The sequence below is a fragment of the Ailuropoda melanoleuca genome, chromosome 7, assembly GCF_002007445.2.
Source record: "Ailuropoda melanoleuca isolate Jingjing chromosome 7, ASM200744v2, whole genome shotgun sequence".
NCBI lineage: Eukaryota > Metazoa > Chordata > Mammalia > Carnivora > Ursidae > Ailuropoda > Ailuropoda melanoleuca.
This window is the reverse complement of record NC_048224.1, coordinates 78,326,679-78,346,220: the sequence shown is the minus strand read 5'-3', so window position 1 is coordinate 78,346,220 and position 19,542 is coordinate 78,326,679. Positions and strand designations below refer to the sequence as shown.

The following is a 19,542-nucleotide window of genomic DNA, read 5'->3' as shown; positions in this document are numbered from 1 at the left end:
GCTCGATCCCATAACGCCGGGATCACGCCCTGAGCCGAAGGCAGACGCTTAACTGCTGTGCCACCCAGGTGCCCCTGTTCAATGTACTTTAATTACATTTACAAAATCATTTTAATATAAAATGTGGACACAGTNAATATTCCATGTTCTTCCCTGCTTCTATGAGTTATTGCTCATGCTTTTTCTTCTCTGCTGTTTTCAAGATTACTGTTCCTGACCCACTCAGGGTAGAGCTAGGCACTTCTGCTGTGCCTTGGCCGGACTAAAATTTATCTGTGTCCTCAGCTTGAGTGTGAACTCCTTGAGAACANAATGGGCTCATCTTTAAAACAAAACCAAACGTCTCCTTAGAATCAGAGAACAAAATGTATACAGTAGAGTTTTCTCTATGTAACTTCTTACGGTGTGTGTATTATGAGTTGTAATTTATAATATATATACTGATACAAAACATACTGATATATGCATATATATACTGAAACACATGATGATCAAAGATAATTTTCGGTCGTCTATCTCTTAGTGATCCTTAAGAATTTTGACATGAAAATCTTCCTCCAATCTTTCCTTTAAAAGAATTATGATGCTTTCGTTTTAATATTATGGAAGGACTAAGATGCTGGCTTATAATTTTAAGAGCACTAGGCAATATAAAATCTCTTTTCTATTTGTATGAAACAAAGGAAATAGACAAGTATTTATTAGAACAGCAATAAAATCAGAGGCAGGCTCCAGCATCTGGGTTGTCTATTTTATTAATAGGGGGAATCATTTTAAGGCATTGTGTATTTTTTTCCTTTTGGTACCAACATAATAGTTTGGTCTTAAGAGAAACTTAACCACCATATATTTTAATCCTAACAAAAGAACATGTTTACTATATTATATCAATAAATATTCTTCCTGAGTATATAAAGGTGGCACATACAACTTTTCTTTATGCAAAAAATATATTTCTGAACCATTGTACACAAATAAAGTTTTAAAAATAGAATCTTATAAACAAACTATTATTTTAAAAATCTAACTTAAAAGTTCTTCTGCAGAGTAAGGGATGAGCTTATAAAGTAGATTTCTTGTCTTTTCAGTGTTGCTCCAGCTACATTCTATTCTCCACCCCCAGTGCATCTGGGCTCCAGCCCCGGACACACCTCCCTTATCATCACAAAGTATGGGGCACTTGTAGGTACCTTTCCACCTGCGCTGTCATTCCTCTGTCCCCATCCCCGGCTAATTCCTGCTGCTGCGACAACCAGCTCATCACATAGGTGCCACGTTGTTCTGATCTGAACTTTGCATACCATCCTGCTTCATCTCCTCTCCACTCTCCCTCTCACCTGCTTCCCCATTTCTCTGCTTGTAGTTTCCAGAATATTCCATGTTCTTCCCTGCTTCTATGAGTTATTGCTCATGCTTTTTCTTCTCTGCTGTTTTCAAGATTACTGTTCCTGACCCACTCAGGGTAGAGCTAGGCACTTCTGCTGTGCCTTGGCCGGACTAAAATTTATCTGTGTCCTCAGCTTGAGTGTGAACTCCTTGAGAACAAGAGTCTTGCTTCCTTTTTCTGAGTGCTAGCAGAAAGCACAAAGTCTGGCATATAACATGTGATCAAAAAAATGTGAAATGAATAAATATTTATTTTCTAATGAGTATTTTGGTAAAAGTGGATGTCATTTTTTAAGTACTTGACAAATATTAAAGAATGCATGGGGGCATTTGGGAGAATTAACCAGAAATCAGACATTGATAATGTTCCATGGTATTTCAGTGGTCTTCAAGTGAAAATGGCAGCACATTACCTTCTTCTCTGCCGATGGTGACGATAGGGCTCATCAGCTCCAGGCCCTCATTGCCATTGGCGTTCACAGCGCGTGCCGCACACTGCACCCTGGAGCCAGGCTGGAAGTATATGGAATCTAAGGTGATCATCTTGGATGATGTAAAAAAGGTGTCAAAGTCCACTTCTCTCATGGGGCTGGTGACGCCATCAGGGCCAGCGGGTGCGCTAATTAGCCACCGGTACCGGGTCAAGGTGTCATTGATGTTCTCACTTGCACAGATAGAGCCTGTTTTGTCATAGTCTGGGTATTTAGGGTTGCAAGCCTATGGGAAACAAATAACCGTCAGGGCCACAGTACAGAACAATGTGGAAGTTATGACTCTCAAGATCTCCAGCCTAGTGTTGTCCCTGATGCTTTTTTCCCATTGCTACGCACTATTCATGCAACCTTCACATTTCTATTCTAGCCCTGACAGCATTGATGGAGTCTGATTTCAAACAGCCTCCTGGACATTTCCACTCTAACTTGATGCGCGTAAACTTGTTATTCTCTGCATCTTTCATGAATCTCTGAGATCCCAAATCATTCTTGTTCTTCTCCCTCCTTCCCTCCTCTCTCTCACCTCCTCTCTCTCACCTTGCCCACCCCCCTCCCGTTTCCAAAGGGTAAGTGACCTTGGCTGATTCCTCTTTTGCCGTGTTCAAGTGAGTGCCTTCCTTCCCATTCCCAGCATCACCTCTCATCTCATTTGGGTCTTTCTAGTCAAGTGACACACTGCTGCCTGGTGACACCACCTCTTCTCACAGTGTTCTCCTGCCCAAGAACCCCCTGCTACCCCACCAATGAAGCCNTTTCCTTTTGGTACCAACATAATAGTTTGGTCTTAAGAGAAACTTAACCACCATATATTTTAATCCTAACAAAAGAACATGTTTACTATATTATATCAATAAATATTCTTCCTGAGTATATAAAGGTGGCACATACAACTTTTCTTTATGCAAAAAATATATTTCTGAACCATTGTACACAAATAAAGTTTTAAAAATAGAATCTTATAAACAAACTATTATTTTAAAAATCTAACTTAAAAGTTCTTCTGCAGAGTAAGGGATGAGCTTATAAAGTAGATTTCTTGTCTTTTCAGTGTTGCTCCAGCTACATTCTATTCTCCACCCCCAGTGCGTCTGGGCTCCAGCCCCGGACACACCTCCCTTATCATCACAAAGTATGGGGCACTTGTAGGTACCTTTCCACCTGCGCTGTCATTCCTCTGTCCCCATCCCCGGCTAATTCCTGCTGCTGCGACAACCAGCTCATCACATAGGTGCCACGTTGTTCTGATCTGAACTTTGCATACCATCCTGCTTCATCTCCTCTCCACTCTCCCTCTCACCTGCTTCCCCATTTCTCTGCTTGTAGTTTCCAGAATATTCCATGTTCTTCCCTGCTTCTATGAGTTATTGCTCATGCTTTTTCTTCTCTGCTGTTTTCAAGATTANCCGCAGTCCTTAACATCGCATGTAAAGACCTCTGTAACTTGGCACCAAATTATTATTTCTGCCTTGTTAATTTAATGAACATTTATGGCGTGCCTATTAGACGTAGGTCATGATACCAGGGCTGTTGTTATTTAACAATAAGTACATCCCAGTTCTGCTCACAAGGGATGTAGAATTTAAAGTCAAGAAAAGCCAAGTAAAAAAGTAGTAACAACATGCCATTTTTTTTATGCTGCTCCTCTAGAGGTCTCTTGTGTTGTAATCACTTTTTCCTGGAATGGCCTCCCCTTGTCTGACTCTTATCTTAAACTGCTGAAAGTCCGCATGAACAGCCCAAGCCTCCCCTCACATGGAGCTGCAGCTCTAGCAGGCCGGTGACATTCTCATGGTAATGATCACATCCTGCCCTCTGGGAGAGTGACTGATTCCTATATATTTTTCTCTTCCTTATTTTTAAGTTCCTTGAGTGCAGAGTTCAACCCTTATATATCTTTCTATCAATGGCAGACCCAGAGATAACACACTGTGTACACATCAGTTAATAAAACTTTGTTGGATAAGGAAGAAAAATGGGAGCTTTATTTGATTAATGTGATATTTTTCTATCCAAAGTTCAAAGCTTATACCTTGTAGTAATCCCACTTTCATTTTTTCATGGCAAAGCCAATGTTATATCGGTTAACATCTATAATTATTTTAACTAACTATTTTACAATTTTTCTCAATTTTGTCTATTTCCTACTCACTGTGATACAGACGACAGGATAGCCAGACACGGGACCCGCACTATCTTTAGCTCTGGAAGTGTCATCATACATCAGTAATGACACAATTTGAGGGACAGAAGGAAAAGTGACATCTGCCATGCTGTTCATTTCTTCTATATACACAATGGCTTTGGTCACCTGCAAGGAAAAGAGAATTATCTGTGATTATTGAAATATTTGGCTCTAGGAGCTTCTATTGTACAGTGCAATACCCATGATGCTTGACAAGCCCCTGGCTTCATTATGATGAAAACTGTCACTTGCAGAGCCCCAGCAGGGTGACAGGCCCTCTGTGGTTTGTTCTAGGTGACCCCGACACCTTGGCCATGTCTGATGGCACCAGGGGAGCGTACATGAGCCCAGCGCAGCCTGGGTTGGCCAGTGGCCCACAAGGTATTTGGGTTCTATTTTTTTCTCCAAATTGTGATGATAGTGGCTGAGTCTGTTTTGGGTTATGGCATGGAAGATCCATGAAGAAGCCAGTTAGTTGCTAGGGAGAAGAATGCTGAGTGACAGGCTGAGAGAAAGCAGATCCTAGGGGTCATGTGACAGCACAGCCATGCTGACGTGGATATCAGCGAAAATCAAGGCTTTCAATGAGCAGAGACCATTAAGGAAGGTACTTGATGTAATGAGCACTGGGTGCTTTATGCAACTGATGAATCACTGAATTCTACTCCTGAAACTAATAATACACTATATGTTAACTAAATTGAATTTAAATAAAAATTAAAAAAAAATAAATGAGCAGAGACCAGAAGCATAGCCTGAAACCCCGGCAGAGAGAGACACTGAGTCTCAGACAGGAGGGGAGTCGAGGAATATCTATTGGTAAGATGCCAAGATACCTTGCTGATAAATTTGTCTTAGCTCCTGAATAACCTTCCAATGTCTTATATATCACAGTTTCCAAATCTGTATCTACTTGCATTTGTAAAACAAGCTGTTACCACTTGAAGTGATTTGAATGAATCTCTGTTCCTTTCACCCCAAAGAGTTTAATACAGTGCTCCAGAAAAATAACATTAAAAGAATTATTTTTAATGTGATCAAGACTTATAAAAAAATGTATGTGTTAAAGGTTTTCTGCCCATACTTCTTGAATTTTAAATATGACTTAAAAAAAAAGTAAGGCACTGTAGCAGAAATACCACCGAGTAGTGAAGATTATGAAATGATAAGAAATCTTTAGGGATAAAAATCTCCCCAANTTTCTGCCCATACTTCTTGAATTTTAAATATGACTTAAAAAAAAAGTAAGGCACTGTAGCAGAAATACCACCAAGTAGTGAAGATTATGAAATGATAAGAAATCTTTAGGGATAAAAATCTCCCCAATTTGATCTCATACTAACAGTAAAACAAATAATAGAAGAAATAGAGTTTTAAGCATATATATATAGAGATAGATAGAGAGATAGATATTATAAACATTGATCTGTGCCCAAAGTTATTTAGTTTTAAAAATTACTTAAGGTTTAAAGGTCAAAATTTTGTCGAACATTCTTACCTTGAAGAAAATCTGGTTGAATACACAATATAAATTTAATAAGCACAGAACATCAGTGTTAGGACCATAGCATTTGGTCACTGAGGCTCTGGACATCAAGTTGATACAGTTAGGACTAGCAGTGGGAATTGTGAGGGTTAGCCAACTGTGTTGTGGATTAAAATGTATGTTTTGGGTGCCTGGGTGGCTCAGTTGTTAAGCGTCTGCCTTTGGCTCAGGGCGTGATCCCAGGGTCCTGGGATTGAGCCCTACATCGGGCTCCCTGCTCCCCTGGGAGCCTGTTTCTTCCTCTCCCACTCCCCCCGCTTGTGTTCCCTCTCTCGCTGGCTGTCTCTCTCTCTCTGTCAAATAAATAAATAAAATCTTTAAAAATAAATAAAATAAAATGTATGTTTTAATGAGCAGTAGCCCTGAATTCATAGTCTCATCTTTGTGCCGAGATGACGCTTTTTCTCTGGAAATGAATCTCAAATTCAGTGGTTGCCAACTGCAATGGGAAAGCTAAGTGGGCTGACGTGGGGCTCAGAGACTCTAGTCTCTGAGTTTCTATACACGTGATTTTTCAAATAAAGAGTAATAAGAACAAAATTTATTTATGAGGTGAAAAAGGGGATTATGCATGTCTCCTTTATATAGGGCTTGTACAAAATCCCAGTATTCTATTGTACACTATGTGATGCTTATATGCATTTTCCCAGATTAAAATGCTGGTCCTGAATTTATAACCGTATCTTAGTACTTACCTGTGTCTCTGCTACCATGTTCTCATCAGGTTTTAGGTGAACAGTGAAGGCCTCTCTCATTTCTCTAATTCCGTCGAAGATTACTTCAATGTTAACAATATGCTGGGTTTCTCCCTCCTTAAACTCAATTTCTACAAATGCAAAAATCACAGATTTAAGTCTTTTACGTATACATACGTGCAGTTCTTGTCAAGCTTTCTTGACAGTGACTCACAATGAGGAAAACGTTGTACACTGTGGCCCAGTATACTTGTGCGTGTGTGCATGCGTGCATAAAATGGAATCACGAGTTTGAAAAACATCACTTATTTTTACTCTATGCTTTGCATCCAAATATTTTCCATTCTATTCCATTTCATCTGAAGAAATTCTAATCAGAAGCTACTAAATTGATGTGTTGACCCACAGTTTGAAAAAACACTGAGTTGTGGAACAGAGCAACAGTTCTAATACTGAAGCATAACCAGATAAACCGGCCTCTCGTTTCCAAAATTTCTGAACCGACAGGATACAAGTCAAGTGACTACAGTTGGAGATATTTGAAGTGTGAATGGCGTTTGCATTATGTATATGTGGGTACTTGAAGGTGGTTATAAAATTGTTGAGTTTTTTAATATTATATCAAGTTATATTTTAAAAAGACTTTTTTCTCTTGATGTTAATCTTGGGAACTTAGAAACCTTTTCTTGATAAATGTGAATAGTATGCTTCCCTTAATCCTGTCCCTCCTCACTAAAACAATTTGCTTCGTTGTCATGAAAATTCAACTCAATTATGAGAATCTTTTTTTAAAAGATTCATTTCAAAAGTCTTAAAACATTAAAAGTTAACTGATTTTATTGAACTCAAAGGTCAGCAGCTGCCCATACCATGAGACTTGGATAAACTATTTTGTTGGTTTTACTATACCTTGTGAGAAACTGGCTCAGAAGAGAAATAAAAAAATATAATGCATAATTGTTCTAATTAGAGAAGGTAGCAGATGTTGTTTCTGATATAACTGAAGTTCAATCATTATAATTCCAAATTATAAATCTTTTAAAATGTGGCAGAAGAAAATGTGTCTCCAATGTGTTTTTCTTCTGCTACTTCTATTTTTTTATTGTCAATTATGAAAAGGATTTTTTTCTTTAAAATTGAGTAAGCCAGATTTTTCTTTAAAATGAGTTCTGTTTCTAGATACAGCCATTTTCCACATTAGCCTTAGCGTGTTTTTAGAGTCTATTAGTCTTAGATTTCTCATACCCTGAAAGAACTAAGGGTTCTTGTATCAGAGGATGAAAATAGCTGATCATTTCCGGCCCACCAATTTTGTTCGGTCTGAGTTGTGTGACATTTCATTAGAAAACTAGTTTCTAGGGGCGCCTGGGTGGCTCAGTCGGTTAACTGTCTGACTCCCGATCTTGGCTCAGGTCACGATCTCAGGGTCCTGAGATTGAGCCCGGGGCTCGGCTCTGCCCTGGGCATGGAGCCTGCTTAAGATTCATTCTCTCCCTTTTCCTCTGCCTCTCCTTCCCATTAGTGCATTCTCTTTCTAAATAAGAGAGAAGAAAGAAAGAAAAGAAAGAAAAGAAAGAAAAGAAAGAAAGAAAGAAAGAGAAAGAAAGAAAGAAAGAAAGAGAAAGAAAGAAAGAAAGAAAGAAAGAAAGAAAGAAAGAAAGAAAGAAAGAAAGGAAGAAAGAAAGGAAATCAGTTTCTAAAACCAAAAATATCTGGGGATTTCATAGAAAAATACAGGTGCNAGAAAGAAAGAAAGAGAAAGAAAGAAAGAAAGAAAGAAAGAAAGAAAGAAAGAAAGAAAGAAAGAAAGGAAATCAGTTTCTAAAACCAAAAATATCTGGGGATTTCATAGAAAAATACAAGTGTTTTGAAGTTGTTTTGTACTTTCCTCCTGCCTGGCCAAACTCAGCTGGCTATGACAGTACAAGCTTTTCTCAGCAGGGAATGGACTTTCTGGTTCAGTAATGTTCCAATCTTGTCATTTTCCCCTCATATTTCCCTCATTCATTGCTTGTCTTAGCCCTATAAGCATTCAAGTTTTGTAACCCCCAGAGTTAGAGACACCCAATTTCTTTTTTTAAAAAATATATTTTAAAAAGATTTTATTTATTTGAGAGAGAGGATGAATGAGGGGAAGGGACCTAGGGAGAGGGAGAAGCAAACTCCCCTCTGAGCTAGCAGCCCGATGTGGGACTTGATCCCAGGGCCCTGGGATCATGACCTGAGGCAAAAGCAGACACTTAACTGACTGAGCCACCCTGGAGCCCTAGAAACCCAATTTCTAAGAAGTTAAAAGCTGAAGTACTTATTTTAAATATTTATTTATTCANTTTTTAAAGATTTTATTTTATTTATTTGACAGAGATAGAGACAGCCAGTGAGAGAGGGAACACAAGCAGGGGGAGTGGGAGAGGAAGAAGCAGGCTCATAGCAGAGGAGCCTGATGTGGGGCTCGATCCCGCAACGCCGGGATCACGCCCTGAGCCGAAGGCAGATGCTTAACCGCTGTGCCACCCAGGCGCCCCTGAAGTATTTATTTTAAATATTTATTTATTCGCTTATTTATTTAAGATTTTATTTATTTATTTATGTATTTGAGAGAGAGCGAGATCTCAAGCAAGAGCATGAGTGGGGGCGGGGACGGGGTGACAAGGAGACACCCCACTGAGCAAGGAGCCCAATGTGGGGCTTGATCCCAGGACCCTGAGAATCATGACCTGAGCCGAAACCAAGAGTCAGATGCTCAACGCTCAACAGGCTGTGCCACCCAGGCGCCCCTTAAATATTTAATTTGGTGTTTTCTTACAGTACACATGCTAGATGATAGATGGTTAAGTTTCCTCAATTACTTTAGTCTTTATCTGTCACTTTAGATATTTCTAGCACAAAAAAATATCTCAAGTTTTCTTCTATCTTTATTATTTCTGTTTATTTGTAAGGGACTGACCTCAATTTTGACCATAAGGGAGAAATTAGAATATGGGTCAGAAGAGATTAAATTTTCATCATAAGCATTATAAATAGCATGTTTACATTTATGGGATAAAAGAGACACAAGCTGATTTACTGTCATTTAACCTTTTTTCTGACTTCATAGGTCAGTTTATCACAGAGGTATAATTTTTATTTATGCTTCAGCAAAAAGAATTATTTTGCGTCTAAGAAAAACATTTTCTGTTAAAGGTCATCTTACCCAGTTTTAGAAGATGTTTCCTTCATGTAAAACCTGTTTTTGCTCATTATAGAAAGACTTAGTTTAGATTTTTCTGACTTAGTAGCTAATCAGTGTTTTTCCTCTCCTTCTGGGTTGTATGTGATTTATTTCAAATACATTATCATTCTCTGCATGGAGAATAATCTGAGGATAACTTTGAAGCTCTACAGTCGTCAAACTTTTTACCATAGAGGCAAAGAAAACAAGCTTCTTTGCAGAAGATGCTTTTTTTTTTTCCTACTGTCCCATCAACTTTATTATGGACTCAGTAAAGCCTATCCATCACTTTCTAAACTTTTTTTTTCACAAGTTACAAGATCAAGATGAATGCCTGAAGCTTTATTATCAAGAACCAAAGATTGTTGGTAGTAAGAAGTAGGAAACTAGAAACAAAGTGGATAAGTAGAACTCTACATAATTTATAAACTGAACTTTGCACATCAATTTACATCTATTCTGTCAGCAAATAATTGGTAAAGAGACAGAGAAGAACTGATTTGTATTAATTACTCATAAAAATAAATGGTGAAATGGTCCAAAAATTAGAAGGAGGAGGGGGGTAGATGAAAAGCATCCATAATGAAATCCTAAGGCCCAGAAAATTCATGGTCTTTTTGGTTGGCATTCCACCAGCCTTTTACTGCCCTCCATTAACACAAAATTTTCTACCTTGAAGTTTTAGATCGTTGGTATTCTATAAACTAAAAAACTAGATCAGCTACCATGCGTATTTTCAGTGTACTAGAATATTCTAGAATAGATATTATTTAGTATACGATTACCATAACGAAGGTAAAACCTATTAAAGGTTAAAGTAGACTCAGAACGTAAGGTCATCTATGTTCTTAAAATTTCCCTAAGTCCTCATGCATAAGCCCTGTAAGTCAAAAAGGAAAATTCTGGAACTAAATTCTACTGCCATTATTTTTCTGACGGAGATTAATGTAAAGGCATAGGTCTAATTTTATTTCAGTTGGGTATTTCTCTTCTTTTTCTCAAGGGCACCAGGGCCAGTATAGAGTGTGAGCACCACCCACCAGGGGGCAGGTCCTGGGAACCCCCATACCTTCTGACACAGGGTGATAGTCTTCTCCAGAGGTGGCAGAGCCATCCTTGGTGTGGACTCGCACGATGGAAACTTTTGAAGTATCTCCTTGGCGAATCACTGGTATTTTTACAACCACGGACTGTCCCGGTTCTTTGGGTTCACGGATGTTAAATTTGGTTTCTCCAAATTTAATAACAGTCTCTAAAATTGTGGGAAACATGGACAAATTAAAATGTAAAGGAAATGCTTTTTCTTCATTTCTAATGTTTCTTTCCGTATGTGCAGAGTTTAATTAGTATTACACTCCTGGCTTCTCTCTGTCCCCTTACCCATCAATATTGGTGAGTGGGTTAGGAGAAACTGAGTGTGTATCGTCCAGTTCCTTCCTTGGGAATTAACCAGCCCCAGAGAGCATGTACTCCGGGCAGCCTCTATGTGCCATAAGTCTTGTAGGAGCAGGTCCCTGGGGGTGGGGGAGAAAGTGCTGACCTGGGGCTACCTCTATCCTACGGGAGGTATGGACATGTGGGATTTAGCATTAGATGTAAAGCATATTCCCCAACATCAACTTTCAATTTTCATGGTTCATTTGATTCATTTGTCTTAGTCTTTTTTCCTATTTCTCAATTGCTTTAAAACCCTTGTCAGAAAGGGGGTTATTTTCTGAGCCACCTAAAATGTTAACATAGATGGGTTTCAATTCTTAATTTACAGGTGAGGATAAGAAATAACTTCTTACTATCAGCGTCATCTTGGATCCTTATCAGAGTTTCATTCTGTTCTCCAACTGCAGCCCCAAAGGGGGAGTTGCTTTGTGGGGTGCCAAGAACCAGGCGGAGTTCCTCTACCTCCTCATAGAGTTTGTCGTCCATCAGCTCAAGGACACAAGGCTTTTCTGTCTCACCTGGAGCAATGATAATGACAGCATATCAGTTATGTCCCATCATGACATCCCAATCACATCCCAGGCCCCAAAGGATACATGGGCTACTAGAACATAAGCATCATGGGGCAAGGATGTTGTCTTTTTCCCTGCTGTACTGACAGTGCAAAGAAGAGTATCTGGTGTGTAATCAGCCTCCAATTAGTATTTGCTGAACGAATGACTAAATGTTTGAATACGCAATGAGAGCCCTGATTTGTATAGGAAATTTCTTCAGTGTCTGCTTTTAAGTTCTGTCGGTCATCTTAGAAAACAAGGGATAAAGAGAAAATACCAATTTTATGTATGAATTTCTAGAATTATGATTAAGGAGCAAATTTATCCACCTTGTACAGGACGATCAGAGTTAATTTGATCATAGGACTAGTTTCTAGTACAATTGCTGGATCAAAGTGATCGAACATTTTAAGGCTCTGAATTCATATTAAAGTATGATCTCTATTTCCTTGCATTTCTCTCATTTGAACACTATCTCCCAGCATTAGGAAATCTACACATTTGCCACCAAATACATTTTGAATAAACAATACAACACATCACCAGAAACTAATTCATAAATTGATACAGACACCAGAAAGTCACTGATTCAATCTGTTACAATCTATTTCACCTTATTATCACATAGGGCACACAAAACCACATCACAAGCTTTTGAGGTCAAGAATGTGTATTTTCCTGATGTGTATTTCTCATTAACAATTTGGCTTTCTCAAATTCCAAATAAAAATTTCAAGCTCCACCACCTTACCAGGGAGAAATGTGATGACGGAGCTATCAGTGTTTGGACGTTCCTCGAAGTCTGTCATCACCTGCGCAGACCCCTGCCGTGTGTAGCATCTCACTGAAGACCTGTAGTGAACGTCTCCAGTCCTGTGGATCATTGCAACTATCTGCTTGTCGTCTTCATTGCCAGTATATATGCGCTCTTTGAACTGCATCTTAGGCACTGCAAAGTAAACAAATATATGCATCAAGGTGAACAGAAATTTCCTTAAGGGAAAGGCATTTCAGAAAGCAAGGTTTAGTGGAAAGAGTAATGGAACAAAAGTCAGAATTGGATTCCAGTTTCCATCCAGTCACTTGACAATGTTTTGGCCTTAAGCAAATCACTTAAATAAATTGTTTTGATTTTCTTATCTTTGAAATTCTGCTCTGCCTATTTCACGGAGTACGCAGACACAGTAAAATGCTAAAAAGTAGATAAAACCAGAGACTTTAAGATATCTGTATCTATATGTGTTGCTTAATCATGAGCTTTTCAGAATTTTTGAAATTTCTGAATAATTTCTGAATTATTTCCAAATAACACTCAATATTGTGCACATAATTAGAAGCATAGTTTACCCAGACCATGTTAGAAAAATTGATAATGAATATAATATTTTATATATATAATATAAATATACATAAAAGATGTTTTTGACAATGAATATTCTGTATATATTTAAGTGATGCTGATAATGGGTAAATTAAATATAGGTCTCATTAACAATAGGTTACGCTCCAGAGCAATGTCAAGATCATCATGGTTGAAAATTTTTCAGTATTCCTTCTGAGGATGTGTCAGAGAGCCCTACCCTGTGTCCAGCATCAGCTTGTCTTAGAACTATGTTTTTGGCACCTTATTAAGGAAATTTCAGGAGTGTCTGAGTGTGAGGAGATGACAGAAAGTCTTGTGCTGAGAAGTGGAAAAAGACCATTACATGTGGTTCCACCTATCTATGGTGAGGGAACTCTTGAGACACAATCAAGATATTGCTGGCAATCTTACTTTTTTAAAATCTAATTTGAAAGGAAGACTAAAAGTTTCCTTCTGAGACTGCCTAATTTAGTAAAATGGTCAGAAGGAGAAAAGAAGACATGGTCAGACAAGGTATTATTATGGGTTGAACTGCTTCCCCTCTAAATTTATAGGTTAAAGTCCTAACCCCCACAACCTGAAAATGTGACCTCATTTGAGGCTATGGTCTTAATTGAGGTAATCAAGTAAAAACGAGGTCATTAGGAGGGTCCTAATTAATATAACTGCTGTCTTTATAAATAGGGGAAATTTAGACACAGTGACACACATAGAAGATATAAAGACACATAGGGACAAGATAGGTATCTACAAGCCAAAGAAGAGGCGTAGAATAGATCCTTCCCACAGGAAGCAACCAACCCTGCTGACACCCTGATTTTGGAATTCTAGCCTCCAGCACTGTGAGACGAGAAATTTCTGAGTCCATAGGACTTTGTTATGGCAGCCCTGGCAAACTTTTACATGTATATAAACCCCAGTTCGTCATTTTGCCTAATGTGTATATAAACTCTAGCTTACCATTTTACTTATCATTGTAAGTTAATAAACACTCACAATCGGAGACAGAATCATTTATGGACACTGTGGCTTTGCTGGGCTCGCCGAGGGCAGCATTCATAGGCATACGAAGCACCAGTTCAAATTTCTCAATTCCCTCCAGCATCGGTTGCCCAAGGTCATCCAGGACGATAACACGAACAGTCTGCATGTTGACTCCAGGAGCAAAATCTAAATTCCGACTGATTCCCACATAGTCCGTTCCAGCTATATGCATAACAAAAGAATTTTTCAGTTGGGGACTGACTAAACTAAACAAAATTATGAGAAGCAGATTATGTGGATCTATTTATGATTCTTTAAAAAAAACAGAGAGATCAGTATAACATTACAGAAAAATACATTTAATGAAATGTAAAGGATTAGCATCATATTGGTTTTCGAGATGGTAGAACAAAGGTCAGGTTCTGAACTTTATTTTATTTATGTCTAGTGAGTTATTTTAGCTTTAATTATATAATCCCTCTATCTTTATTTTGGAATTCTTGAATGGAGCTAATAAAAATCAGGTCTGAAATAATCAGCACATCAATCATATATGTGATCATAAATCACCTATGAAATACACACATTTAAATTTTGTTAACATCAGTTAAATACCTGTATTTATTTTCCAAAGCTACAAGAGAATATCCTATTTGGGTGTGTGTTTACCTGTCGGCTAAAGAAACACATTTCAGGTATAAGCTTTTGTCCCACACGCTCTGCCCACACTCATCCCAGGCAAGGAGAGCAATCCTTTATTCTCAAAGACATATTTGATTTTTGGCTTATTTTTTCAGACCCTGGGGTGCAAACCTAGTGTTGACACCTCCATTTATGTCTAAAGTAGTCACAAACAAAACTGTCCATCAATCTTTAGGCACCATATTCATAAAGACTGGGAGTGGGTGACAAGGGTTTGATGTTATTGCTTGTTTTCATACCTTCTGTTCTTCTAACCCTCATTTTATATATATTCTCTTCACTTCTGAATACACATCTATGAGTGTATCTGACCTTAATTCATTTTTAAAAATCTCTATCTGAATCTCTTTGTGGTTCTTTTTGTATTTTTCCTTTCCTCTGCTTCTTCATCTTTATTCTCACCTCTCTGTCTTTCTCGGATTTGAATTTTTTCTTAAAAAATAACTAATTCGGTGACAAATGCTTATTGGACACTAAATTCACGCAAAGCATTATGCTGGCTCCACTACATGGTATGGTCCCTGCTTGCTTTGTGTGACGAGTGTGTGATGCGCATATGATNCCCCCTGTTTGTGTTCCCTCTCTCGCTGGCTGTTTCTATCTCTGTTGAATAAATAAATAAAATCTTTAAAAAAAAAAATAACTAATTCGGTGAATCAAATGCTTATTGGACACTAAATTCACACAAAGCATTATGCTGGCTCCACTACATGGTATGGTCCCTGCTTGCTTTGTGTGACGAGTGTGTGATGCGCATATGATGTGTGCGTGAGCACGTGTGTGCACATAAGAAAGAAAGTCTGCAATTTAGAAGAAAAAAAAGGAAATTTCTCATCCTATGTTTACCCTAAACTTTATGATCAACTCTTTGGAGGTGTAAACTCCAGAATAAAAGGCAAGTGCGTGCAGCTAGGGTAGCTTACATAATGAAGTGTGGAAAACGCCTTTGGATCTGAAGTATTAATGAGGACATGTGGTTAAAACGAGGAGGGAGCCAAGTTGGAGATGCACATCTGCATGACACTCACACGTCTTAAGAGTTCTGTGAGGGGGGCCAGCATGATCATTCTCGTGCATAATGNTCCTATGTTTACCCTAAACTTTATGATCAACTCTTTGGAGGTGTAAACTCCAGAATAAAAGGCAAGTGCGTGCAGCTAGGGTAGCTTACATAATGAAGTGTGGAAAACGCCTTTGGATCTGAAGTATTAATGAGGACATGTGGTTAAAACGAGGAGGGAGCCAAGTTGGAGATGCACATCTGCATGACACTCACACATTTTAAGAGTTCTGTGAGGGGGGCCAGCATGATCATTCTCGTGCATACCGATGCCATAATAGTCAACCATGTTAGGTTTGCCAAGAGTAGAGAACCAAATTCATGCAAACACAGGCATTAGAATTTAGGGTCACTGACTCACATGTTTGCAACGTGGCCTCCGATTTGTGGCTTTTCAATGTATTTTCTCACAGTAATACATAGAGCCTAGACTTATCTATGACATGATGCTAATTTCAGAAAAAGTTCTGCTCATCCAGACTGCCTTCATGGGCGTGAAGCAGGTTAGCTTTATTTTGCAAGGTGAGTCGAACCCAGGAGAACAATCAGAAGATCTGCCATAGGAAACTGCTCACCGTCAGCAGAGGGAGGATCCGTTTTCCTCGATCTCACGGTGACACTGGAGGACCTGGACAGGTCGGTGCCTGTTCTCCACACCCGCACCTCCACGTAGCCGGCGCTCTCGTCCACAGGGTACTCGACCTCGCCGAAGTAGAAGACAGGTTCTGGGAAGAAGGAAACAGTGCCCTGGTGGTTAATCCCCCCCACATCAAGCCTGACTGGTGGAATTCCAGAGAAGAGTTAGCTTCCTTTTACTGACTCCCTTCTATCATATTTTTTCCTTTGAGTAAGATAACCACCCTTTTATCTGTAGATTTATATAGTTTTCAGGTCAAAAGGCCTTTGCTGAAAAACAAAAATACTTATGGTTAAGTGCCTCGTGGAACATTCTCATCTTGAGGCTTGAGTACTTTGTCCCCCATCTGTGGGATTATAAGTGGCTCTAAATGTACTTCCTGTTCAGTTTAGCTGGTAACATACTNTGAAAAACAAAAATACTTATGGTTAAGTGCCTCGTGGAACATTCTCATCTTGAGGCTTGAGTACTTTGTCCCGCATCTGTGGGATTATAAGTGGCTCTAAATGTACTTCCTGTTCAGTTTAGCTGGTAACATACTCCCCAAAGGCAACAAAACACACAGGCTGAACTGTGGTCTAAGTTTGGTCTGACTGTTCACTGTATCATCACTAGAGACTATTCACATGATGACATTTTCTGGACTGTTACATGTGGCCTCAATCCAGCGTATTTGGGTCTATAATCACCACTGCAGAATTAGCACCTCTTGGCATAACTAGACTACATATATATGATTACCAGTCCTGAAGACTTTAGGGAAGACCCAGACATGACTGTAGGTTACCTGTAGAGTTTTGGGGGTGCCTTATACCAACTGAGATTCCACTGGAGAAATAAGCTCCTATCAAGGGATCTGTCTTAAACATGCATGAAAATGATGTGACTTAGGTCATGAAGGTAGGACACATGCTTTGGAGACTCTTTCTCCGGTATTGGTGATGAATTGATCCAATCATCATCACTCTCTGATTCCTCCTGTGACTGAGGGTTTACCTTGTGAGACAGCTGCCAAAAGTCACAGGGGTAGCAGTTAGCCAAATAATGAGGGACACGGAGAGATAATTCGTGAGCTGACTTATAAAAAAGCTTACTTTGAAATATTTATAGGCCATAAGAAAGTGTAGAAATAATATAGAGGGTATATTTTTACCCACTCTGAGTTTATTTTATAACCAAACCTTGACAAAGATAAATTGAGTATAGACACAGAATACTAGCCCTTTGACTTGAGACATTTTAGTCATCTCTGTCTGGTTTCACAAGACTCAAAAGGACTGAGTCTCGAAGGTCATATAGTTCATCAATGTTCTTAAAACACAAGACCCTTAAAGATGACCATCATGTCGCAGGGCATCTAACTGAATCACTAGACACACAAAAATCAAGCAAAACCCTACAGTCATGGCTTACAACAAAAGCAATCTATTTCATGCGCTATTTAAATTGAGCATAGGGTCGCCTGGGTGGCACAGCAGTTAAGCATCTGCCTTCGGCTCAGGGCGTGATCCCGGTGTTATGGGATCGAGCCCCACATCAGGCTCCTCTGCTAGGAGCCTGCTTCTTCCTCTCCCACCCCCCCTGCTTGTGTTCCCTCTCTCGCTGGCTGTCTCTGTCAAATAAATAAATAAAATCTTTAAAAAAAATAAATTGAGCATAAAATCTTTATTTTCTGACCCACATAAATTACCTTTATTAAAACTAGAAAATTACATTTTCTTTGTTTTTTCATGTGGGGGGGGCATAATAAAAAGCATGAAGTTCCCTGAANTTTTTTTTTTTTAAGATTTTATTTATTTATTTGACAGAGATAGAAACAGCCAGCGAGAGAGGGAACACAAGCAGGGGGAGTGGGAGAGGAAGAAGCAGGCTCATAGTAGAGAAGCCTGATGCGGGGCTTGATCCCAGAACTCCGGGATCACGCCCTGAGCCAAAGGCACACGCTTAACCGCTGTGCCACCCAGACACCCCTGAACTCTTGAACAATACAAAAACCACCTTGGAAATTTTGTTTGCATATTTTGGTTCACGGGGTGATAAATCTGCCCAGGGCATACTTCGTCTCCTTCTCATCCTTTCACCTTGGACGGTGTTAGGGCAAGTGAGTGTGAGTGTGCGTGTACAGATGAAGGTGTCAGCCCATTAACCTTAGTCAAGGCAGACCTCAAATACAAGCCAATAAATTCCTCACATTTCTCACACCTAAGCAGGGGACAAAGGTGAAGGCAGAACTCTGAAAATGCTTATTCTGACCAGATGGCCAAACCAGGCACATCTGTATGTGTTTTCAAAGGCTTTTAACATTACTACGGAGGTCTGATCATTGGCATCCAAAGTGATCCCTATCTCTTCACGCTGCTGGCAAACCATATCATCATACAAATTAGGTCCTGAGTTACGGGAAACAGCCATGAAGTGCGGGAAGGGGGGGACCTATGTAATAACAGCACCTCCTATCTTCCCATCCCTCTCCTCCTCACAGATACATAGGAGTGGGACGGATTGAATCATGTAAGGGAATATGACTGTTAAATACCGAATGGGCTCTCAGAGACAAACTGATGCAAAACGTGTGTGTGTTCAGACTCCTTTTGTCAACAATGTGTCGAGTATTTTTTTTATGTTATAGTTTAATAGGTAGTTCATATAAGGGAAAATTTAAAAAGTCCTATGTAGTACTCTGGAAATTATCCAACTTGTCAATCAGCATAAAGAGTAATGATAATAGTTATCATAGTAGAACATGAATTGTGTGTCTGACATATATAGCTTAATAGTGTGTGGGCTGTCTGTGTGTGTTTGTGTGTGTAGTGTGTGGTATGTGGGGGATGAGTGTGTGGGGTGTGTGGCATGTGTAGCAGAGGAGGAGAGAGAGAAAAGAAGAGAGAGATGAGAGGGTCTGGCATATGTAACAGTGCAATAAATATGATTTATGTAAATTGATATAAACAGTATTATCATAATTGTCTATTGTATAGTATGCTGTTACCTCTAGCCGAAAGAAAGAGGGGAAATGGAAAAATGTTTTAATCCTAAACCTCTCAATTTTACTGCAGCAACCAATAGAAGGCATTAGAGCAGATATTTATTTTCTTAAAATTAATTTGCTGGAAATAGGTAGATTTATGTGATTCCCCTCCCTCCTATGCTTCACTGATGACAATTGGAAAATCGACCTATTAATCAGTTGTAATCACTGCAGTGAATGTACAGAGTGATTAATATGATAAGCTTATAACACAATTCAGTAGTTTTTATAAGAAAACAATTCTTGTTAACTGCCTAGTTTCT

General features: G+C 39.1%; 1 protein-coding gene across 1 annotated transcript in view; it reads right to left on the bottom strand.

Annotated features, from left to right (window-relative positions):
• Positions 1-19,542, bottom strand: part of FREM2 (FRAS1 related extracellular matrix 2) — a 164,861-nt gene that overhangs the window by 22,910 nt on the left and 122,409 nt on the right. The window contains exons 9-16 of the mRNA XM_034665086.1: positions 16,190-16,339; positions 13,865-14,074; positions 12,257-12,454; positions 11,305-11,469; positions 10,584-10,766; positions 6,304-6,434; positions 4,030-4,188; positions 1,800-2,103 (exon numbers count right to left, since the gene is read on the bottom strand). Coding sequence (XP_034520977.1) covers positions 1,800-2,103; positions 4,030-4,188; positions 6,304-6,434; positions 10,584-10,766; positions 11,305-11,469; positions 12,257-12,454; positions 13,865-14,074; positions 16,190-16,339 — 1,500 coding nt within the window. The remainder of the gene's footprint in view (positions 1-1,799; positions 2,104-4,029; positions 4,189-6,303; positions 6,435-10,583; positions 10,767-11,304; positions 11,470-12,256; positions 12,455-13,864; positions 14,075-16,189; positions 16,340-19,542) is intronic.